At 46.2% G+C, this 25,437-nt stretch overlaps 1 protein-coding gene across 1 annotated transcript in view; it reads left to right on the forward strand.

The window, feature by feature from the left end:
* GRTP1 (growth hormone regulated TBC protein 1) overlaps window positions 1-25,437 on the forward strand; it is an 86,241-nt gene that overhangs the window by 34,757 nt on the left and 26,047 nt on the right. The window contains exons 4-5 of the mRNA XM_075563400.1: window positions 4,734-4,858; window positions 7,874-7,970. Coding sequence (XP_075419515.1) covers window positions 4,734-4,858; window positions 7,874-7,970 — 222 coding nt within the window. The remainder of the gene's footprint in view (window positions 1-4,733; window positions 4,859-7,873; window positions 7,971-25,437) is intronic.

Genomic DNA, 25,437 nt, shown 5'->3' on the forward strand with positions numbered 1-25,437 from the left:
ATGGGCATACAGGGCTTGCTTCTTTCTCACAGTGTCCATTTTGAGCTACATAAATAGAGACCGAAAACTGCTCTGCCTCTAAAAGGAGGAAAAGGCGCCCAGAGAAAGACACCCAAACATGTGAAAAACAAACCTTTCCTATTAAAAATATTTACATAGTAATGAACACAGCTGGTCGTTCCAACTTTAGTGGTAAAATTATTCTCATTTCCCTACAACCTATTCAGGGGGTGGTGTTTTTTAAAGTGTCCCGGTGGTGCAGTGGATTATGCTTGGACTGCTCACCTCAAGGTCAGTGGTTCAAACCTACCAGTTGTTCTGTAGGAGAAAGATGAGGCTGCCTGCTCCCATGAAGATTTGCTGTTCTCCTCCATCCGATAGGGTCACTCTGAGTCGGCGTCAACTGGACGGCAGGGGGCTAGGTTTTTAGTTTTGACTCGATATTTTGAAATGTCTGGAATTCCAGGGGAGATGTTCTCTTTTGTACAAAATACACTGGGACATCATGTGCACTGAGGCGTTCAGCATTTCTGTTCAGGTATACTTTGTTCAATAAATAAAGATAGGGGTGGGGTACGCAAGCTGGCGGTAGACAGGAGCGATGACACAGGGTTTGGTGCTAAACTAGTAGCGAAGTTTTCTTAGGCACAGAGTAGAAGACATAGGAATGGTTTTACCTGCCAGCATGGCAGGGCAAGTGCATGGTGTGTATGCGTGTACTTGTACTCTCTTGATGTATACAAGGGGGCCTCCGAAAGGTCATGGAGAAATTCCCATTGTCTTTTCATTATGTTTTCCATGAACTTTTGGAAGCCTCCTGAGACAGATGTCTAAATACACAGCTAGAGCGATCAATCTTATCGTTAGGAGCCATCCTGTCACTTCCAACCCTCTAGGGAGAACAGAGCAAGTCGCCGCCTGGTCCTGCGCCATCCTCACAATTGTGATGTCTGAGCTCATGGTTGCAGCCTCTGTGACCATCGGGTCAAAGGCCCTCCTCCTTTTTTTTTTTTTGGTCTTTTTTGCTGTCTCTCTGTTTTACCATGCATCCTGCCCTTCTCCAGAGACTGGTCTCTCATGACAACAAAGACAAAGCACGTGAGACAGTCTCCCCATCCTCGCCTCTGCAGAGCATTCTGGCTGTACTTCTTCCAAGATGGATTTGTTTGTTCATTTGGCAGTCCACAGTACTTCGAATATTCTTCACCAGCACCCTAATTCAAAAACATCTCTTCGTCTTCTGGCTTGCCTATCCAACATCCAACTTTCACATGCATCAGAAGCCATTGAAAAGACAGTGGCTCGGGTCAGACGCACCTTAGTTCTTAAAGTAATAGCTAGGTATTGGTAGATCTATTTGTAGTAAAATCATCCCGCGCCATACTGTCTTACATGGTAAACAGTAGCAAGCACCAATCATCTAATCTAAGTAGGATCACAAGAATCAGGTGGGGGATGGGAAAAATAATTATTTGATAGTGTGTCTGTCTGCTGTGTTCTTCTACCTGCCTACCAGACTACCACATATGAATCAACCTTAAAAATTCATGAAGTCAGGTCAGTTGAGGGCCTCGCTGTGCCTCGGGGGACTATGGAAGCACCTGGCTTGTCCTCCTGGTGTCGAGTGGCTCGGCCCGAGCAAACAGCACGTGATCCGAGATGCTGTTGGCAGGCTTGGTGAGGACTGAGGAAATCAGATAGTGGAACAAGCAGGACAGGAATGGAGCAGCAAGTCCCTCCTGCAGACACCGATGTCAGCCGAGCGGAACTCAGTTGGGCCTCAGCACTCGGTTTGGTCTGCAGATTCTCTGGTAGCGCTTCCTTTTCTGGGCATTTGCCATTGTGAGAAGTTGCCAACGTTTGGTGTAAAATCTTTTTCGAATAGTTTTCGTCATCCTAGAGTTGAGAGTCCTTCGTACCTCAGAGTGCTTCCAGGTCGAAGGGAAAGCAGGAACGTCGGTGAGGAAAGGTGTAGGTCCAGAAAGAGGTGTGGGACAGAGCGGTGGAGGGGTCTCTGGGCAGGAGGGCCTCAGGCAGCCCCAGGACCCCACAGCTCTGTGAAACTCATCTGCCATCACTGATTTGCAGGAAAAGGACTCTTGGGATTAAGCGTCTATTCTCAGGCTTGGGCTGGGAGCAGGGCACTTTGGAAGTCCAACAAGTGTCCTTCTGATTTCCTCTGACCCCAGCAGAGTCCCTGTGACAGCTCAGCTGGCCCCTTCCCCGGAGCGCACAAAGCAACTGCGCGCACGCACACACACACACACACACAAACACACACACGCCAAGGGCATATTCCACTGCTTCGGAGAGATTCCAGGAAGGCTTAGGGATTTGATTTCAATTAGTGATACTTAACCTTACCGACACATCAACTAGGAGGATGCTTTTTAAAGATTCCCACTCAAAAGTGGACTTAGGTAGCTGGAATCAGCTAAAATTGAACACCTTATCATTTGTTCTCCCTTTTGGCCCATTTTAAATTTGTTCTAGTTTTTATTATTTTCCTCCATTCTTTTTTTTAAAAGATCATTTTATTGGGGGCTCTGACAGCTCTTATAACATTCCATACATCAGTTGTATCGAGCGTATTTGTACGTATGTTGCCATCATTGTTTCCAAAGCATTTTGTACTTGAGCCCTTGGTATCAGCGCCTCTTCTCCCCTCTGTGCCCCCACGCTCGTGAATCCTTGATCAAATATATATTGTTATTATTATTTCGTATCTTATACTGTCTGTTGTCTCCAGGGAGACCTTCTCCCACATTTCTGTTATTTGTCCCCTTGGGGGGAGGTCTGTATATCCAAACCAGTAATGGGTCCCCCCTTTCTCCTCCCTCTTCCCCCTCCCTGACCATCCCCTACCTTCATGATATCGGTACTCCAATACTGTTCCTGAGGGGTTTATCTGTCCTGAATTCCATGTGTCGAGAGCTCTCATCTGTACCAATGTGTGTTCTACAGTCTAGCCAGAGTTGTAAGGTAGAACTGGATCATGATAATGGGGGGGAAGGAAGCATTCAGGAACTAGAGGAATGATGTGTGTTTCATTGGTGCTATACTGACTGCACCTTGGTTGAATTGTCCCTTCCTTACAACCCTTCTGTGGGGGGATGTCCAGTTGTCTACAGAGGAGCATTAAGTCTCTACCCCAGCGCCCCCTCCTCATTCACTTTCATATAATTGTTTGTTTTAGCTTTTTTGATCCCTGATTGATCCCATCGGTATCTCATTATCACACAGGCTGATGTGCTTCTTCCACGTGGGCTTATTTGCCTCCCTGTTAGATGGCTGCTTGTTTAACTTCACTCCTTTAAGGCCCTAGATGATTTGTCTTTTGATAGCTGGGCACCATCTGTTCTCTTTACCACATTTCCTTACACACCCATTTTGTCTTCCGTGATCGTTTTGGGAAGAAGAGTATCAAAGAATACCAGGGTATTAGAACAAAGTCTTCTGTGTTAAGGGAGGCCTTGAGTAGAGGCCCAAAATCCATCTGCTATCTTTTTTTTTCTTTTCTTTTTTTACATTTTATTAGGGGCTCATACAACTCTTATCACAATCCACACATATACATACATCAATTGTATAAAGCACATCCGTACATTCTTTGCCCTAATCACTCTCAAAGCATTTGCTCTCCACTTAAGCCCTCTGCATCAGGTCCTCTTCCATCTGCTATCTTAATACTTAACATATAAATATATGCACATTGGCCTTTATCTCTTTTGTTATAAATTAATATATTTACATATATACATGTCTATGGCTGTACCTCTATAAATAGCTTTTGCCTCCTATTTCTTTCCTCTATTTCCTTCCACCTTCCTCCAATCCCACTATCATGATCACCCTCCATTCATCTCTCAGTAATTCCTCTAAGATACATTGCACTTGATCAAACCCCACCAGGCATTATACATTCTCCTCACCATCAATTTTAGCTCTCGTTGTTCCTGAGTTTGTTGGCTCTCTGCTCCCCCTCCCCACCCCTCCTCTCCCATGTCCCCCCAGAACCTCTGGTTCCCTTATTTTCTCATATTTTTCCTCTGCCTATCTTATGTAGATAGACATAGGACGAAAGGAGAACAAAAAACAAAACAGAACAACAACCCCCCAAACAAAAAGATAGTCCAGGTCTGTCTGCTGACCCTTGGGAGTGTTTGCCAGTCGTGTCTGATGAGGTGCCCAGCCCTGCCCCCCCCCCCCCCGAGCCAGAATCTATTTTTAGGACTCCTTGGGGACTTGGTTACTTTGCCCCATTCTTTTTGAATGAGGTTGTTTTCTGGTTTATTTTATTGTACTTATTAGTAACTTTACTAATGGTTTCTCAAGGTTATGGCAGGGAAGGTTAGGGAGAAAGGGGAGCTAGTAATGAGTATAAGAAAGAAGGCAATGTTCTCAAACGGATTGTGATGATGACTGTACAGCTCTCTTTAAATCTCTGAACCGTTCATTTGTATGGCAATTGTATGCCAATAAAACTGTTAGAAAAATTTTATATTTCAATTTACCATTTAAATCAGATTTTTCTGGGAAAAAGGCTCAATCATTCCCCCCCCCCCCCCCCCCCCCGCCCCGCCAGGTCAGCAACTAATTTAGGATTGAAAACTATTCCTTAAATCCCAGATGGGAATCCCAGCATTGTCACGTGCGGTCTGGGGTCTCCCTAAGGGATAGCTGTATTAGATAAACCCATGCTTTCTGTCTTTTGAATCCTTCTTTTCCTATAGATATGAACAGGACCTTTCCTGACAATGTAAAATTCCGAAAAACCGCCGATCCCTGTTTACAGAAGACCCTGTACAACGTGCTGTTGGCATATGGACATCACAACCAAGGTGTGGGATATTGCCAGGTAAGCATAGGAGAGCCCTCTTACCTGAACTCCACCGGTAGACAGGTGAGGAGAACTGACCCCCACGCATTTACAGTAGTCATGGTGTGTCTCAGCATGAGTGAAGTATTCTTTACCGGCCCATTTACAAACTGCCCGAGTCTTAATGTCTTTGAAACAACAACAAGAAAACACTGCAGCTTTAAGTACTTTCCAGTGACAAAAGCTGTGTAATAGCTATTTAATGACAGCTTTTTGGTGTCCACGGAGCCCTGGTGGCATACTGGGTTACTTATTAGGTTGCTCACCTGAAGGTCATCAGTTCAAAACCAACCGCTGCTCTGCAGGAGAATGATGAGGCTTTCTACTCCTGTAAAAGGTTACAGTCTCAGAAACCCACAGGGGCAGGTCTACCCTGTCCTGTAGGGATGCTGTTGGCAGTTTGGGTGTAAGGTGGTAGGTAGTTAGATGGAAGGAGGGTTGGAAGCTGGGCAATGGGAAGTAAATTCAGTGAGTCAGGTGTTTATTTGAATACAGGGGTCCTCAGAACCTGAATTATCTCATGCCACTTGAGGAGTGTGTGGTGGGGTGGGTGTGTCCTTTGAAGTTACGTTCCGGCAGTGGGATCTTCCTTAAAAAGAAGGGGCGCAGCATGCCACATCACTGTCCGTTGTGATTCCATCTTGTTTTGATGGGTGGTATAAAGTGGTATGTGAGGTTGGAGGAAATCGTGTCTTGCTAGTTTGGGAAATGGTCTCAGTTGGAGAGCTTTCAATGGGATACTTTTCTAATGGACACAACCAAAGAGCCCCTAACTAGGGATGTCAGGGGTCCTACTGACATTCTTTTTGGTGTGTGTGTGTGTGTGTGTGTGTGTGTGTGTGTGTGTGTGTGTGTGTTTGATTGCTGGGACTTTCCTGCTTGAGGCTGCTCCTGGTGAGCAGAAGGGGGTGGGGTGTCGCCTGTGAGCCGGGAGGCTGCTGTTTGACCAACACAGGCTTGAGGGATTCTGGTCAGGGCTTTGGGTTGCAGAAAGGACTTGCCTCATTGAATGTTTTTAGGGGCGCACTCTTTCTATCCAGAATGAAAGCCACAGACGATGCGAGTACCAGGCTGTGGGAAGCACCCTCTTCTGCTTTGGAAACCACATGCTTCCCACGCTCTTGAGAGGCGCCTAGTCTGGGTAACGGTTGCATAAGGGACAGTCAGTGAAAGTCCGCCATTGGGGTGGGTGGCTTCAACCTAGCGTTCATCTGTTGGTGATGGTGCCAGAGACTTCTTATAAAAGCCTAGGACCCAAAAGTGCTTGGTCCACTAAAGAAAAAAAATTGAATAAACTTTGTCTAAAATTTGGCATGCTTGCGCCACTTGAGAGCCTGCTCCAAGAGTACTTGTCATGGCTCGTTGGTTCGAGCAAGGACGTGGGTTCCAGTGATCCAAGGAAGGAAGGCGCAGTCCAGGAGCACTGCAAATCATGATGGGACAGAGGACCAGCAGGAAGGGCACGGGATCAAGACGGCTCATCACCAAGCCTAAACAATTCGTGAGGTCAGCGTTTGACTTGATTGTGTTCCACGCAGGTGGTGTCTGTAGACAGAGGAAGCTAGAATGGGCCTGCTCTTTTCAGACGGGATTTCTGTCTTCACATTTTATGACTGTTCATTTGTTATTCGGTGATGAGGAAGATGTCATCAAAGAGCTGTTCACCTCTCGCCTCACTGGGAAATTTTGAAAGCCATTTAAAAAAAAGGGGAGGGGCCTTGTGAGTCCGGCAGTTATGAGTCAGGGTGATGACGAATGGGATTGGGGAGGCAGAGTGGCCTGGACACCATGTTCAGGTGACTTCACCTTCCGCGGTGCTGGGCTCAAGTGTCTCCTTATCTGACACTTTCATTTCCTATTTATCTAGTTTTTTATTTTGAAGCCCACATCTTTTTAACACATTAGCACAATCCCTGCCCGCTCCCTTAGGCTCTGCTGGCTTTTGTCCACGTGGATATGCATGTCTGTGTTATGTGTGTGTGTCATATGTGTGTGTGTGTGTATGTGTGTGTGCACGGGTATCCATAGAGAATCATCATGCCCCTGGTTGTTATCCACAGGATGCTGACAGCTAGCAGTTCCCCGGTTCACCGGCATCCTTGGTGACAGTGCTGCCTCTGTCTTCTCCCAGCGTCAGGCAGCGTCCTGGGCTTGTTGACGTCTGTTGTCAGGATTGGAGACCTTATTTGTTTTGTTGTTGTTTGTCTTCACCAGTAGCGATAACATGATCGCCTCTGTACAGATTGTGTCCTGAGTCACAGTCTTAGAGTCTGTTTTCCAAGTGAATTGCAGAGTTAAAGGCTATGGGAAGCCCGTGTGTGTGTGTGTGCGCACTTTAGCACTTGATAAACATTACCATTGAATGCCAGATTGGAATCACTGATAGTATTACCAGCAGTGTGTAGGGATATTTCTTTTCTGCAGCCCAGTCTCCTACATTGCTATCGTGTTATTTCATCTCGTTGGTTAATAAAAGCTGGGGGGCTTATTTGGGTTTGTTAGGAGCAAGGTTACTAATGGTTGGTGGGAAAGGCATGGATTTGGGTCTCCTGAAGCGGTGTGCACTGGAGTGCCGTTTATAGGATTCCCTTTTCTTCATTTGCAGGCAGGGTTGAGGACCTTGCTAAATGGCAGGTCCTTAGCATCTCGAAAAAGTTCTACTTTGAAAACAAAAGTCCTCCTAGAACATGCAGGTTTTAGGAATTGAGTAAAGGAAGCGGGAACTGAGTACCAGCCAAGGGGTCCTGGTGGTGCAGTGGGTTAAGCAGTGCTAATTGCAAGGGCGGCAGTTCGACCCCACCAGCCACTCCCTGGGAGAAAGATGAGGCGGTCGATGTGGGGGACCATTGATGGGGCTGCTCTCCTCTGCTGCACAAGGTTGCTATGAGTCACGACCCACTCCACGGTTGTGGGCTCCATCGTTGTTGGCTAACACCCAGATCCTGCGGCGGTTTAAAAAACGTGACTTTCCATTTCCCCCTTTTCTAATTTCAGGGAATGAACTTTATAGCAGGCTATCTGCTTCTCATAACGAAGAATGAAGAGGAGTCCTTTTGGCTACTAGACGCTCTTATTGGAAGGATATTACCTGGTATGTTGGAGACCCCTGCTGCATGCCTTACCTGTTCTGGGTCTGACGTGACTGACGTGATTCCTGACTGCCGAGTCAAGATCAAGTGGAAACATATGGGGGAGTCGAGGTTTAAAATTGTTTTGTGCTTCAGTGAAAGAGAGGGAAAATACTGAGATAGGGTAGCCCCAGCCTGCGCAGTTGGGCATTTCAGGACCCACGGGAGTTGCCATCTTTCTCATTCGCGATTGAATGTGGCTGAGACCATCTGCTGGGCTCACCTGTCACTCGGCCTGTGCTCTTTCCTATCGAGACTGGTAGGGGCACCTGACACTTCGAGGAAAGAGCTGGTTCACGCCAGATGACAAAATCGGTGCGAGATTCTCTGGGCTTCACCTCTCTGTTTGTTAGTACATGTGTGAATGTTGCTGAGGAGACATAGCCGTTATCAGCTGGGTTTTACTACTGTTTTAGGAGAACGTTGTTCTTTTGGTGGATAGCTATTTAATCGGTGTTGTGCTGATGAATAAATTACCACCAACTGGTAGCAAAGCAGGATGGAGACTGTGGAATATGATGCCAAATCCTCTTAGGAGCCCAAAGGTGGAAACAACCTAAATGCTCCTGAAGAGAAGCCTGGGTGAACAAAAGGCAGTCCACACGTACAGCAGACCGACATACATCCGTACCACTCGGCCGGTGGGGAAAATGAAGCCTTGGTAGAAGCGACAGTCTGGTGGAAGCTAGAAGACCTTGTACCAAGTAAAATAAGTCCATCACAGAGGACAAATACTGTATGATCTCACTGGTATAAAAAAGATTGGAGCAGGCAAATGCAGAGAGATCGTATTTTATGAACGTTTACTAGGAATGAAAAGGTTGACGAAGTTCATGGTGATAGGAAAGCACATTGACCCAGGGTGAGGTTGCATAGCCATGGGGATCAGTACGTTGTGGATAGCTGTGAAAAGGTGTGTGATAGGAATGCTGAACAACCTGAAGAGCAACCGTTGGTGCAAACCAAAATTCTTGGGATTTGATTCCTTGGTTTGGAGATAGAGGGTATGGTTTCATAGGGCATCCTACTGAACTGACCTAAGAACAAGCTTAGTGCTTCTGTTCTCCTTCCTGGGTGGTTGTGTAGTGCCCAGGGCTTTAAACACTTGCAGGCAGTCATCCAGGGCACAACCCACTAGACACTGCCATTAAGTCCATTCTGATTCAAAGGAGCCGTATGGGACAGGGTAGAACTACCCCTGTGGGTTTCCCCGATCAATGGTACAGGAATTGAAAGCTTCATATTTCTCCTGCGGAGCAGTTGGTGGTTTCAAACTCCTTAGGAGCCCTGGTGGCATACAGTTACACATTAGACCTTATGATTAGAAGCTCAACATATAACCACTATGGCCGCCAGGGCTCTATAGGGACCCACTCTATAGGGTAGAGTAGAACTGCCCCTGTGGGTTTCTGAGGCAGTAGGTCTTTAATGGAGCAGAAAGCCTCGTCTTTCTCCTACATAGCTGCTGGTGGTTTCAAACTGCTGACCTTGTAATAAGCAGCCCAACGTGTAACCCACTACACTACCAGGGATCAATAATGAGTCTCTGTTTGCCTTGAGCTGCAGAGGAAGAAGGAGAATCAGGAAGAGGAGAAGGCTGGCTCCATGAGCAACTTCCTCCTCGGCCATGAGAGCCGAAGAACCGCATAGCATCCGGCTGCCATGACAATAGTTGGATGTCAAAGATTTAATAGATGAATTTTGATGAAAAGGAGGGATATGGAGGGCAAAATCTCAAATTCTCATGAAACCCAAATATTCTGAACCCAAGGGGGTTGGATGAAACCTGAAACTATTGTCCTAAGATCATCTTTAAACCTTCAACCAACATTATCCCCTACAGCTTTCTTAACGCTCAACAATAGTTTAACTTAAAAACATTTAAAAGTCTGCACTGTACTCTTTCAAGAACATAGGATCAAGTGGGAGCCCTGGTGGCGTAATGATTACGAGTTGGACTGCTAGCCACAGGGTCAGCAGTTCGAAACCACCAACCTCTCCTCAGGAGAAAGACAAGGCCTGCTACCCTATGAACAATTATAGTCTAGGAAACCCACAGAGTCAGGGCTGCCCTATGGGGTCCCTATCAGTCAGAATTGACTCAATGACAGTGAGTTTGATTTTTATAGAGTCAAAATGGCAACAGCCCCTGGAAAGATTCGATTGGATCTTAGTGGAGCAGTCAGTTTATATCAAAGGGGTCGGGTCGGCTTGGGATAGGAGGGTGAGAGTGACCAAGAACCCGAGGACGGCCATCAGTGGCTCTCAAGGGCACATAGAAACTGTTGAATGCTGTGTGTTTTGCTCTGTGTTCTCAAAAAAAGGCAACAAAATAGAAAATCTTTCCAAGACCACTTTAGGGGAAAAAATTAACCAGTGCTCCCCTCCCCTCAGGGAAAGAGGACTTGCAAACAAAGGCCAGTTTGTCCTTGTGCTGTCAGTTCAAGTGCACATCATGCTCAGCCGTAAGGACAAAAATACTTGCAAATAGCAGTGGGAGGCCTGCACGAGCGTGTGTGCGAAGCCCTCGGTGGCTGGTGATGGGGGTCTGCCTTCTCAGGAGCCTTAGATCACTGCTTTATTCTTGTGCCTTCCTCCCAGGCCTCCTCTTCCTCTCTTCCCTGGGTCAGAAAACTCTGATGAGTAGCTCTGGACCCAACTACCACTGCAGTAAAAGTTCCCGGGCCCTTCTCCACAGACCTGTCTTCTACCTCCGGGAAATGCGAGTGTTTGTTAAAGAAATGAGAAGGGTGTGCCTGTAGCTATCCGCCGAAATATACCAACAACAAAGAAGGGAAACAAGAAAAGCATTCTTTGCCATTGAGTGGATCTTGATCCATAGCTGTCCCTTAGACAAAGTAAAACTGCCCGGTAGCCTTTCTGATTCGGTCCCTCTATAGATTCAGACGGCCGCAGCATTTTCCCAGGGAGCTGCTGGGAGCTTAGAGCCCCTGGCCTTGGGGTTAGCAGCAGAGCCAAGCGCTGTGCCACCAAGCCTCATCCGTAGCTACTTTGTGCTTGTTAGGTGCCATCCACCAGTTCTGAAGCACAGCGATCCCCCAGACAACAGAAGGAAAACACTGTCCAGTCCTGGCCATCCTCACACCTGTGATGTTTGAGCTCCTTGTGGCCCCCTCCGTGTCAATCCATCTACCTCTTTTCCCACTGGCCCTCTGCTTTACCAAGCGTGACTTCTTCTTCTCCAAGGGATTGGTCCCTGCTGACAACATGCCCAGAGACTAAGCCTTGCCATCCTTGCTTCTAAGAAGCTTGCTGCACATGAGACAGGTGAGGCTACTGTGGCTTGGTTCGGGTCCCCCTTTGGCTTCTGAACGACATCTCTGCTTTTTAACACTGAAAGAGAGATGGGGCAGCCAATTGGACCAAGCAATACACCAGTTTATTTCTTGACTGCTGCTTCCATGGCATTGATTGTGGATCTGAGTAAAGTGAAATCCTTAACAGTTTCAGTCTTTTATATATGGTGATAGGTAGCGTGATGTTGCTTATTAGTCCAGATGTAAGGAATTTTGTTTTATGTTGAGTCGTAATCCATATTGAAGGCTGTAGTCTTGGCTCGTCATCATTCATCAGTTAGTGTTTCCAGTCTCCTTCGCTGTCAGTAAGCAAGGTTGTGGAGGAAAGTTGTTAATAAGCCTTCCTTCTGTCCTTCTTGATATAGTTTGGCGTCCTTGCTCAGCTTGTAAGATTATCTTCTACTGATGCAGATGGAGTAAGTATGGTGACATGTAGCTATCATTACTGCTTTTCCACATTCTGTTTCTAGTTACACCCTAAACTTCAAGTACTTTCTCATTTAATCCTTGGGAAATTGTACCACACTCTCATTGTGTCAATTCTGATTCCCAGTGACCACATGAGACAGGGTAGAACTGCCCCTCTCAGTTTCCAAGACTGTAAATCTTTACAGGAGCAGAATGTCTCATGCTTCTCCTATGGAGCAGCTGGTGGCTTTGAACTACTGACCTTGTAACTCAACACACCGCCCACAATAACCAGGATTTCTTGGCAACTGTCCCACATGAACACAATTACTGAACCTATTTTACAGGTAAAGAGACCAAGGCCTAAGGAATATGAATGGGCTTTAGACCCATCACTTTATGACTAAATCCCGTGTATGGATCTTCATTGACGAGATGACACATGTGTGGGTCATTAAAGGCAAGTAGGCTCCTGATGGAGGGAAATCGGAAGTACTGCTCCAACTCCAGAGAGCCCTGGTGGTGTAGTGGGTTCCACTTGGGACTGTTCACCAGAGGTCAGCTGTTCAAAACCGCCAGCCACTGAAATTTTTGTATTTCCCCTGTTTAAGTGAGCATCCCATGTAGGACAAAGAGGAAACTTTCTGCACCTGTAAAGGTTTGCAGTCTTGGAAACCCAAAGGGGCAGTTCTGCTGTCTTCTGGGGTCACCGTGAATCAGAATGGGCTCGTGGCAGTGGGTTAGGCAGGCACCCATGCTTCGGTCTAGCAGGAATAGAAAACTGGGGATGTCCAGCACAGCCTGAATGGAATGTTTCATGAGGGAGAAGCAAAGCTGCACCGGGGGCTCTTGAACGCAAGAGAAGAGCTGTTAGTGACCTCTGAGCCGAGTTTCCCAGCCGAGAGAGCATTTTATAGACATCCGTGTGGTGTTTGTGAGCATGAGGGAGTGCCATGGGAAGATGCTTCTCAGTATCTCAGATTAAACCTTTGTCGTGTTGTCAGGAGAGACCAGTCCCTGGAGGAGGACCTCGTGCTTGGTAGAGTAGCAGGGCAGTGAAAAAGAGGAAGGCCCTGGACATGATGGATGGACGCAGTGGCTGCAGCAGAGGGCTCACACAGAAGAGCCCTGGGGAGGACAGCCCTGGACTAGGCAGGGGTTCGTTCTGTTGTACACGGGGGTCGCTATGCGTCGGAGCTGGCTGGACACCGCCTAATAGGAACAAGCGGAGAGGGCTGAACTACTAACATGACAATGAAAAGGCAGCTGGCAGTTAAGAGACATTCCAAAGGAAAGAGCGAAACCTTTACTTGCCCCAGTTCAAAAACCCGAGCTCGCTGCCAGCAGGTCGATTCCACCTTGATTCTGACTCAGTGGCCTATTGGACAGAACGGAATTGCTCCGTAAGATTTCTCAGTCTTGCCGGACGTGGACAACCTCATCTTTCTCCCACAGATTGACTGGTGAGTTTGAACTCCCAGCTTGGTGGTTAGCAGCCCAGCGCTTAAACCACATGCCACCCGGGCTCCTCCTTTAGCTGGGAGTAGTGTGTTCACACAATTTGGGTATTTTGGGCAGCCTGCACCCAGTATGCCAGTTCATAAAACAGATGCTGGGGAAAGAGCGAGAGTTTTGTTGAATATGCTCTTCAAGGGGACAGAATGGATCCAGTCCTAAGAATGATCTCCCCACACAGAGGGTGGAGGGGATTTTTCATGCATTAGGAAAGGCATGGGACAGGGGGCTATTTTGGGTGGGGGGAGTCTGGAAAGGCACAGTCATAGTCTTGTTACTAAGTTCCGGAGAATCAGGTCTTCTGTCTGCTCTGGGGTCCGTAGTCGGCATCCTTTGGGTGATGATGGTACAGCGGCACCATCTAGCACCATCTTTCCCTGTGCCTCCAAAGAAGAACTTTCAGTCTAGTTCCTGTTTAGCAAACCTTCCTGTTCTCCTGGCTTAAAATTATCAACTTTATTGCTTCTGATTAGTCAAACCAAGACTTGATGGCAGTAAGTTTGATGTTTTTGTTTGGGGTCATGTTTATGGTCATGGTCATGGTCAGTCGCCTTCAAAGAAAGGCACATCTAAAAGGATGGAGGAGGACAAGCACAGATACTACCCTTTCCTTGAGTAGAAAGTGCTTCCTTTGCACAAAATAAGATCCAGGTGAAGACGTCAACTGTGGTCATGGTGTTCGTTTCAATGTGGGGGGTGGGGAGGGCCACCGTGGGCTATTACATCAAGAACTGAATCAACACAATAATGCATTAATTTATTCACATCCTGAAAAACTGGTTCGGCCTGATTTTCCTTTCCATACAAGGAAACAAGTGACTAATTGCTCATCACAGAAATAAGCTCAGCTGATGGCTATCTCAGGGTCATGGACTTTGCTTCAAGTATCTTGATTTTGAGGTTGCCCAATAATGGGCCCCTGTAGCGTACCTACCACACACTTGCCATTTTGATGCTTTCTTGGCTCTGTGGGACATGTTTCAGTCCTGCAGACGTTGGAGCATTACTGAAATTTTTGCCATGTGTTTTCTTACTTCAGTCTAAAAAGCTATGCTATACATGTGCCCTTTCTTTCTCAGCAGTATTGTAATTCTATACCATTGGCTAGATTAATGATACTGCTAGAATTACTAAATGTCCTATGGAGGTTACTTAAAGTATTTCTCAACAAGCTGATAATGCTGCCTCTCAAGTGACTGGGAATATATGTAAGCTTTAATTTATATACACGCATGAACTTTGAATTCACACTTAATTATAAGCCCAAATCGAATAAAAATTAGTTCTTACAATGTGGCCCTGCTCAGTATTTGCTCTCATGAAGTGATCATTGAAAATATGGGTGCTATAGCAAAGTGTGGTGAAGAAATCAGATGGTGCCTGCCTGTCAAAAAGAATAACATCTGGGGTCCTAAAGGCTTGTCTTAAAACAAGCAGCTTTCTAAGGGAGGTGTGAGCTAAGTCCACATGGAAGAAGCACACCATTTAAGGATTGTGAACAGTAAAATCCAAGATCAGAGGAGGGAACGGTATTGGAACTTAAATTCTGAGCAGTTGTTTGCATGAGGCTTTTGATGACAGTGAAAGCTGAAATTCAAAAGTTCTCACGGGGTTAAGCTTCCATTGAATTTCCTCAGACTGACTAGGGATGTGCCTAGTCTTCCCTGTGACAGGGAGCGTTGGAAAGGGTGTGACTGCAAGCATAGGTTAAAATGTATCATGTTAGTATGTTTTCCCTTTTGACCCTTCTTTTAGTCTAGTTTTATCTTCTGCTTTCTCTTGAATTAAGGTTTTTCTCTGTTTTGTTGTCATTGTTGTTGGATTATATGATACCCTTTATATGGAGTCCAGGACAGGTAAAATTAGAGAGACAGTAACTCAATGGCTGTCTAACTACATTAGGGTTATGGCAGGGGCGGTTGGGAGGTAATGGGTTGCTAATAGAATGGTTCTAAGTCTGAAGAGAATGTTCTAATAAAATTGATTATGGTAATGCCAGCACAACTTTTCCCCCCCCAAAAAAAACCTTTTTATTGGGAGCTAATACAGATGTCATATTATTCCATAGTTTAGTCACATCAAACAATATTGTGTAGTTGCCACCACAATCAGTTTCAAGACATTCTCTTTCTTCCTGAACTCCTTGGTATTATCTCTTTACCCCTCCCCCTCTGTCCCTCCCAGGAACCCTTACTCTACTTCCTGTCCCTATAGATTCATCAATCGTGGTTTCATACACCGAAAAACAGAAAAACATGGAGCAAAAATTCAAGAGGGGTATCCCCAGTGACAAAATACATCAGAACTACCAGATGGCGCCATGAACCATTGCACGCGCACACACAAATACATCAGAGCTAAACCCCAGTATAAAGAAAACACACTCACATAAAATGTTGGAAACCATGTCAGGCCCAATGTGTATGGGAGGGATCAGCTGACAAGATTTTAACTACTGGAGTCAGTTTGATCATTGTGATCTCCTGTAGTCATCTCTCCAATGTAGTCTGTTTGTAACCGGTTTATTCCACCCCTCCATTACGGATAGAGGGAAATCACGGGAGGCTTATTTCCTTTGTAGATCTCACAAATGTATCTTGGGCTGCCCCTGTCGGCTATAGCCTTCTGCGAACCAGAATCTCACAGTTTGGACTCTGATACTGTTCTCTCCTTTGGTTTTGGTTTGTAGGATTTACAATCATTTTGTCACTGATGTTGGAAGATGTGGGCTTAGGTGACATCTCAGATAGATGACTGCTTGTTTGGAAACAAGCCTTTAAGACCCCAGACACTATTTTATCTGATAGCCGGGCACCATCTAATTTCCTCACCACACTTTGCTGTAACACCCACATCTTCTGGGTTTCCTTCTTGAGGACGAGTATCAAGCAGGGCCACGATGTAAGAACTAATTGTTCTTAAATTGGAGCTAGGACTCAGTATGAGCTCAATACCTATTCTTGGATCTACGCCTTTTTTTTTTTTTAATCTGACTTTGGCTCCCTTTAGAGATAGCCTTGTTAATTTATGGTAGTCTAATTAATCATTTCCCTGGAGCATAGATCTTCCACTAGGGTTGTCATTGATTAGCCCCTGATCCTAATTTTTAAAACACAGTTGAAAGAGGGATATTGGGCCAAAGCATACTAACTACATGTCACAGTCTGTACCTGAACTATTCACACAGTACACAATAAATCCTTTTGTGGCTGGACGCTATTTACACAAGCAGTGGTTTTCAGGAAAACTTGCAACAATATTCACTAAGAATGTCAGTCACAGGTTTGCCAGAATAATACATATCTTATTATAACATATGCAGTATTGATGTAGTGAGTCAATGATTGTTTGCCTACTGACATTTCGATATTCATGGTAGAGCTGTCTTCTGCTTCCCCCCATACTGCACTTGATTAAAGAAATAATAAAATCATCATCATTAAGCTTGAAAGATTCTGGTTGGTTGATTGGTTGGTTGGTTGGATTCCTCCCCCCACTGTTGTATCTGCCAAATTAATGAGTTCCATTTATTTCTTACTCTTATTTCTTATTTCACTATTTTTGTTGTAAACTGGTTGACTATCGTAATTGCTGGTGATACGTTGGACCCTCAGTGTAAAGTTGAATCAGCCAATACTGTGTGCTAGATGTATTTACAGAAGAGAGGGGGCGAGAGCGGCTTCTTAGGCACAAGCAGATGCCTCATAGGCTTTGATTCCTTGGTTTGGAGGTTTAGGTTCGTGGTGTCATGAGACATCCTAGTTAATGGGCCTGCTAATGTCTTTAATGCTTCTGATCTGTCTCCTAGTTCATTGCCTAGAGCTGAAGGCTTTAGACCATGGCCCTTAGTCATCCCTCAAGTCTGGAGATGTACATACCTTCCTGGCTCAACTTTCAGCTTAACAGGCAAATCTATAAGTGAGACACTAACATTAGGGAGGTACGCATGCCCCCATAATCAACCATTTAAGGTCAAAAGGGTGACATTCACCTAAGGATAGAGTGCAGAGGTGTTAGAAAAGAAGGAGGGATAGAAACAAGGAAATTCAGGGAGAAAGTAGGAAGAGAGATGTTATTGTGGGGATTGCAGTCAGTGACATGAAACAAAATGTTTGTGAATTGTTAGAAGGAAAATTATCCACTCTGTTAACCTTCACCCAATTCACAAAAAAAGTTGCAACGACAAAAAATGTTCATGGAAGAAAAAATACACCAATCTCACTGTTGGGGAATGTATCAAATACACTAAGTCAACTGTGACTGTGTAATTTAGTAACCCAATTACTTTCTTCAGGTCAGACAACTATGCTTACCCTCCTTTTCTGAATTGCCCTCCCACGTTAATATCATCTCACTGCCCCCTAAGTTCCCGTCTGATCTTTCCAGTTGCTGCTGGCATTTGACTTCACACACAGAGCTCTTAAAGATGAGCACAAAGCTCAAGGCATATCTTTTTTATTATTTAGCTAAACTCCTGTTTGTGGAGATTTAAGCATATTTGAAGGGTTGTAGTCAAGTGCCGTCATTACCTGTAAAAATGGTGTGTTATGGTGTCTGATCTCCTCTGACTTCGCAAAGGACAGCAAGGAGCAAATCCATCGACCCCAGACCCGTTCCTGCGAGACTGAGGTCCAATATGCTCCCCTCCCCCAGCCTCCTTTACCCTGTTCTGACACCACCTCTTCCTCGCACTGCACCCCACTTCTCTGCGGGGCTCAATCATCCATTGAAATGGATTATTCCACAGAACTCACAGGCAGTATTCACAATGATGGGGCTTGATGGAGAAGCGAACAGGTTACAAGGCAGGATCAGAAGAAATGGGCAGGATACAGGTCTCCGTATTTCTCAACCATCCCCAAAGGCAGACCATCCGTGGTCCTCTGCACCTCAGTCGTGTGGCCCATGGCCTCTGACCTACCCGGGTACTATTGCAAAACTCCTCTGCAAACTCTGCAAATGGGCACTCAGCTTTATTCATCCCGTGAGCCCGGAAGCCCACAGCTCGGTTAGTTGTGTGGTTTCCCTCTTGATGCCACTGCCGCTTACCTGTGCAGGGGTCTCGGGATCCACATGATGTGCTCTGCGTGTGACGCTCCTGTCTTGGTGTTCTGACATGGTTCATTTTGTGCCCAGCAGGATGAGAAAGCTGACCAGCCTCTTCTTTGCATTCCTCTCCACCCGATTTGCATGTTTCCACAGAGTCCTGTGGTGAGAATGACAGACTGTGGCTAGAAGCGCCATAAAATCTAATCCAGTGTGCCACATGATTGTTTTTGAAATGCAGATGGTCAGTCCCCTCTGTGCCCAGTGGGAGCCTCTTCAGGTTGGCATGACCCGGGTCGTGTTTGGTAGCTTCCTCACGCTGTGCTGTGTAAGTAGTTGCACGCTCCACTTACACATCCCCACCTCAGACCTGGTTTAATGCTCATCACTACTCCTTGATGCCTTACTGAGCATTCTGGCTTTTGAACCCTGTCTCCTAATAGATTCCACGGGATGTTCTCATGGGCACAGTATTTCCGGGTTCTTGGAGACAATTGGACAGGTGTGTGTGGGATGCAGTAGAAGTTATGACCCGGGCACAGTTGGGAATAAGGCTGAGGGGAGTATAGGAGTGCCTTGTGCAGACCCTATCATTTCTCTCTGTTTGAAATTGTTTCAAGATAAATTACTTTTTAAACGTGAACAAAAAGACAAAGCCTCCCATCTTTTTTTAAATGATTTTATTGAGGGTTCTTAACACAATCCATACATCCATACATCGTGTCAAGCACCTTTGTACCTATGTTGCCATCATCGTTTTCCAGCTTTGCTGCTTTGATCCATGCTTGGTCTAAGGAAGGGTATATCTTTACTGCCTTGATTCGTAGCTTGGTCTAAGGAAGGGTATATCACAGCTCCAGTGGATGCCGAGGGAAGTCACCTAACATTATCTCCCTAGAAAACAGTGGGGGCAGGTGGGGTGGGCGTGGGGGCAGAGTTTGCCTTATTCTTTAAGAGGATCTGGTCTTGCAGGGGTAGCCACAGGGAAGGAAGTGCATGTTTTTATATCCCAGAGATGGAAAGAAATTAGACTTTTCCTACAGAGGCCGGCACATTGGATCATTTGTTCTCAATGTCTCTTCACCTCTGACATCTAGATGTCCCTTGGGGACAGTGCTGACCTTTCTTGAGTTGATCCAAGGTTAGATTGTTGGTTTATCTTGGCATCACTCATAGAGGTCTAGCTTTGCCAAGAGCTGCCTGCTTGTTTTTACCAACGATGAAATCAGCAAGTGAGGAATATTTATAGATGCTTGTCAAGAGAATGGTTTCATTGTAAGTACGAGACTTCTTGAATGGGTTCAGAGCAGACAAACATGACCATGAAGTAACTCTTAGTTTGAGACCTGGAAGGACCCATAGGTCTGTGGCCCTCTTCTCCCTGCTTGGGTTTGGACTGGTCAGTGGTCATAGAGAGGAACGTCTGCAGGAGGCTCCTTGAATTCCCGAAACCCTGGGAGACTCCCGAGTAGACACAACTTTAAATCTAAGAGTGGATTAGATTGGCAATTTCAACAACTGGAGGCGAGAGAGGTAAGATGATTTCTAGGATGTTAGGTCTTAAATAGCATCATGAGGACTGAGATACAGCTCTCGTGCTTGCCAGACCCAGTCAGTGGTCTTCCTGACAACCAAGCTGCAGCCTCTAGCCACAAACATGCCGATGACAACACGGTAACCCTGACACTGATCGGCTACGACCGCGGCCCTGCTCTAACTGCTTGCATGGATTGAATGCAACCTTCGCTGATTTTGATCACTCCCTTGCTGTCTGCCTCTTACACAGATCCTGCCCTAAACCTGCAATCAACCACGCCTCCAAGGAATCCTGACAGTCCATTTCTAGGAAATGGCCCAGAGATTGCGAGGGGCATTCCGTGCTAATCAGTGGGTTCTCCTTGCTAGGGTAGAGCTGCTTGTTTCAGGTCAGCCCCAAACTCATAGACAGCCCCAGGCCTTTGTGAGCCACAGTTTAGAACTAGATCTCCAGGCCTTTCGCTCTAGTCTGCCTTAGTCTGAAACCTGTTTAGCTCATAGCAGCACACACTGGCTGGTGAGTGTGTATGGCGTGATGAGATGCATTGACCAGGAGTCCAAGCCCAGGTTTCCTGCAGGGATGCTGAGACTTGTCCCCTGAACTACCAGTGCCCCCTGGGTAGAGCGAGGATATGCAGTTATTATCATAGCAGCAGAGTTTGTCATGTTAAATATGTTCTTCTTTCTCCAATATAAAATATCCCATGATCCAGGGATATTTTGAAAGTGGGGCAGCAGATATGAACTATTCTGTCTGAGAAAAATGAATATTGGGTCTCCCAGTATGTCTACCCTTTGGTCAACTTCAGGAAACAGTTGATAATGGAAATTTCCCAGGAACTTTTTGAAGATCCCTTGAAAGGGAGATGATTTGTGCTCAAAAGGAAAGAAGAGATGTTCTTAGGGAAAGTTTTCATTGATACAATCTATTACTTACCAAGTACCTAATAAGGGCCAGGCCCTGTCCTTAGCACTGGGTATTCAACAGAAAATAGGACACAGCCCCTCCTGCAGGAAGACCCATATCAAGTGATGAAAAGCAAGGATGTAACTTTGATGACTTTTGAGCACAAATCTTTTTTTACTTTAATAAATCATTTTATTTGGGGCTCTTACAGCTCTTACAACAATCCATACATCAGTTTTATCAAGCACACTTGTCCATATGTTGCCATCATCCTTTCCAAAATATTTTCTTTCTGCTTGAGACCTTGGTATCAGCTCCTCTTTGTTCCCTGTCCTCCCCCACCCTCATGAACCTTGATAATGTGTAAAATTCTTTATAATTTCATATTTTACACCGTCTGCTGTCTCCCTTCACCCATGTTTCTGTTGTTCGTCCCCCTGGAGGGGGGTGTGTTGTGTGTCGATCATTGCGATCACATGTGGCTATTGTGAAGGCTCATGCTGAGAGTGCTCCCTGCCGGTCTGCTCTTCTGAAAGGCTCACCAGCATGAAGTCCCTTCAGGATTCCTTGCCATTCCTACAAGGGGGGTTTCCTTTTGGGGGCGCACTCATGGGAGTAGGAGCAGAGATTCTGGAGCCTGAGAACATGAACTGAGTGTTCTGGCTCTGAGGGGGTGGGGGGATAAACTGGGCCCAAATTTCAAATTTTACAACCCCAGGGCTTCTCTGGTTTCTGGTGCTTTGTATGTGGAGTTGGGATATCGGAAGGGGAGGAAAGGCTGATGGATTTAGAGGTCAGACATGCAGATAATTGACACCCAAAATTTTGAGAAGCCATTCGAAGCTGTCCAGATGTGGGTTGTTGGAGTTTTTTGAGGGAAGAGGATAGTTTATTTTTTGATGGAGGTAGATGGGCAATAGAGGGCTTTTCAAAGTGTTTTACATCATCCATAAACCTGGAAAGAAAATGCTTCCTCTTTCTCCGGAACACCATCATTTCCTAGCAATTATCATGAGTAAGCTATACTGTGGATAGGAGCCCAGGTGGCAAAGTGGTTACACATTGGGCTGCAATCCTTAAGGTCAACAGTTCAAAACCACCAGCCACTCCGTGGGGAGAAAGACAGCGCTTTTCTACTCCCATGAAGAGTTTCCATCTCAGACACTGACGGGCTGTTCGATCCAGTCTGTTAGGTCACTATGAGTCAGTATTGACCTGATGGTAGGGAGTTTGGCTTGGGTTTTTTGTCTAACCCACCCAGCTGCTAACAGAGAAGTTGCAGGTCCAAGGACATTCAAAGGCACCTCAGCAGAACAGGCTGGTAATCCACTCGTGAAAACTGAGCCACTGACATCCCCAGGGGGCACCGTTCTACTCTGACATGCTTGGTTTTGTGTTAGACAGGGTTCTCTAGAGAGATAAAACCAGATTGCTGATAATTATATATATATATATATATATATATATATATATATAAAGTTAGATAGATATATAACATAAGAAATGAACTGCTAAATTATATACAGATAGATATATAACACAAGAAATGAACAGTTAAATTATAAAGCAGTACAAATGGCTCAGTACAACTGAGAGAGTTGTGAGACACTGGCAGTCCTTCAAGTCTTGAGGGTCACCAGGTAGTCCTCTGTAGAGAGATTCAGGCACAGGCAGCAAACAGCAAGGCAGGTCACTAACTGTCAGCCAGGTCACCAGCTGTCAGTCCCCAGCTCCAGAGATGTACATTCCAATTCTCTGGTGAAGCAAGTCTTAAAGGGGCATCAAATTACAGCGACACAGTCCACAGGTTAGGTGTCTCACAGGTAGTGTAGCTTGCAAATTGAGGCACAGAACAAGCAAGGCAGCCGCACACTGGTCCCATGATCAAAGAACGAGAGACAAGAAAGGCAAGGCTCACTGAGCCATTTATCTCTCCGCCCTTCAATTAATTCCACATGTGTTTATCGGCCAGGCTGGCACAATAACCTACCTCAGGTTTGTCATAAGTTGGGATTAGTGCCACACAGCTTGTGGGGCTTATTACTTAGTGAAGCCTCCAGGTCACCATGTGAGACGTGGATGATGTGAGAGCCTTCCTCTTTCACTGCCGAATTACTTGAAGTCCACAGATCCCAGGTCTCCTGGCTAGTCCGTATAAAACTCAGAAGCTCACTGCCATCAAGAGGATTCCCATTCATGATGACCCTTTAGGACAGGATAGAACTGCACCTGTGGTTTTCCACGTCTGTAACTTTTTTTTAAATTTAAATAATTTTATTGGGGGCTCAAACAAATCTTATACAACCCCTATATACATCCATTGTGTCAAGCACATCTGTACATTTGTTGCCTTCATCATTCTCAAAACACTTGCTTTCCACTTGAGTCCTTGGTATCAGCTCCTCATGTTTATCCCTCCCTCCCCGCTCCCCTCCACCATGAACCCTTGATAATTTATAGATTATTATTTTGTCCTGTCTTACACTGCCCAACATCTCCCTTCACCCACTTTTCTGTTGTTCATCCCCCAGGGAGGAGGTTATATGTAGATCCTTGTAATCGGTTCTCCCCCACCCTCCCTCCACCCTCCACTCTCACCACTGGTCCTTAGGGGTTCATCTTCCCTGGATTCCCTGTGTTTCCAGTTCCTATCCTTTATGAGAGCAGAAAGCCTCCTCTTCCTCTCACGAGGCGGCTGGTGGTTTCAAATTGCTGACCTTTTGGTTAGCGGTCCAATGCTTAACACACTCTGCCACCAGGGATACTACTACAATAACTGATGTGAATCCACTGGCTTTTCTATGAAAATCCAGGGGAAGTCCATCCCAGAGCTGCTGAATCTGTATCTCCACAGGGGCAGCCAGGGCATCTAGATGCTGAGTATCCATGACCCCAGTGGGCCCCAAGAAGGCAGCACCCATCAGATGTTAGAAATGGACCAGCCTTTAAGCTCTTCCCTTTGCAACCCCTGGGAAAGGGTGGGGCCACCTCTGAGCTCCTGCAGCTGTGTAAAAGAGGAGAAGCCAACTCCACATCCGCCAGAGGAGGATCCCTGTGAGGTGGGGGTCAGACACGCCTCCACCTTCCATCCTCCTTCATCCAGCTCTGACACCACCGCCTCTCCCACGGCATTCTACGTCTCTGGTGGGCTCATCAATCTATCTCCGTGACCACACACAACCCACCGACAATGTGCACAATTTTGGCAGATGATTAGGAAGCTAATGGGTTACCACAAGTCAGGATCAGAAAACCTCAAGGATGCAGCTCTTTTGTCTGCAGCTGCACCTCTTCTCAGCCAGACGGACAGGCCAGCACCACCACCACCCTTCCCACCTCTGAGCCAGACAGTCCCCTGACCTCTACCCTGCTCAGACAGGCACTAACAAAGCTCCTTAGTGCTGATGAATGCACACAGAGCACCCCACTCTCCTGCCTGAAGGCACTGGGCTTTACTCCCCCGTGGCCTGGGAAGCCAGTCCCTCTCCCATGGGCCACCAGAACTCCTGGTTCTCGGTCTATCCTGCTGCCACTCCTCCATGCAAGGATCATGGACAAGCCTGGTTCCTGCCTCCTGCTGGCCGGTGAGATGGCTACCTTACACCCAGAGGAATGGCAAACCTGACCAGTCCCCTCTGTGGAGTCCTCCATACCTATGTGCGTGCTCCTACTCGGCCATCTGGTGAGGGTTACAGAGACGATGGCCGGAAGAGCCATCCTGAGTAATGTCGTCCTCACTGCACAGTGGCACCAAAGGAAGCCATCTCCGTGAGGATGTGTGTTGATGGAGGGCGCCTGGATCCAGGCCATTTCAGCTCCAGGGAGAGGGTCCTTCTGGCAGTCTCCTGGGACAGGGTCTTTGTCACTTCTGCCCCCTCCCCGTCTCCTATGAGGATTGTTACAGAAGTGAATTGTCCTGCCTTTTTGGTGGGCCCCATGTTTATGTGCCACAGAATAGGGGCTTAGCCCCGTAAGAAGTAGTAACAAGTGATTCAGGCTGTCTGCCCCTAATATGCCAATTCCTAAGACAGGTGTGGGGGCAAAGAACGAGAGTCTTATGGGATGTGGGATTCAAGGAGATGGAGCAGGTTTAGTCTGATAAAAAACTGTCTCCCCACACAGGAGGTGGAGTGGGTTTTTCATGCATTAGGAAAGGGATGGGGGGTTTGGGGGGTGGGCAGGCTCTGGAAAGGCACAGTCATAGTCTTGTTACTAAGTTCCGGAGAAGCAGGTCTTCTGCCTGCTCTGGGGTCCGTAGTCAGCATCCTTTGGGTGGTGACGGTACAGCAGCAACATTTAACTTGCTTCTTTCCCTGTGCCTCCAAAGCATAACTTTCAGTCTAGTTACTGTTTAGCAAACCTTCCAGCTCTCCTGGCTTAAAATTACAAACTACAGTAATTACTTGTTCAGGGTTTTTTTTTTTCCTTTAAAAAAAATCATTTTATTAGGGGCTCATACAACTCTTATCACAATCCATACATACATCAATTGTGTAAAGCACATTTGTACATTCATTGCCCTCATCATTCTCAAAACATTTGCTCTCCACTTAAGCCCCTGGCATCAGCTCCTCATTTTTCCCCTCCCTCCCCACTACCCCTCCCTCATGAGCCCTTGATAATTTATAAATTATTGTTTTGTCATATCTTGCCCTGTCTGATGTCTCCCTTCACCCACTTTTCTGTTGTCCGTCCTCCAGG

The sequence above is a fragment of the Tenrec ecaudatus genome, chromosome 11 (assembly GCF_050624435.1).
Source record: "Tenrec ecaudatus isolate mTenEca1 chromosome 11, mTenEca1.hap1, whole genome shotgun sequence".
Lineage (NCBI taxonomy): Eukaryota > Metazoa > Chordata > Mammalia > Afrosoricida > Tenrecidae > Tenrec > Tenrec ecaudatus.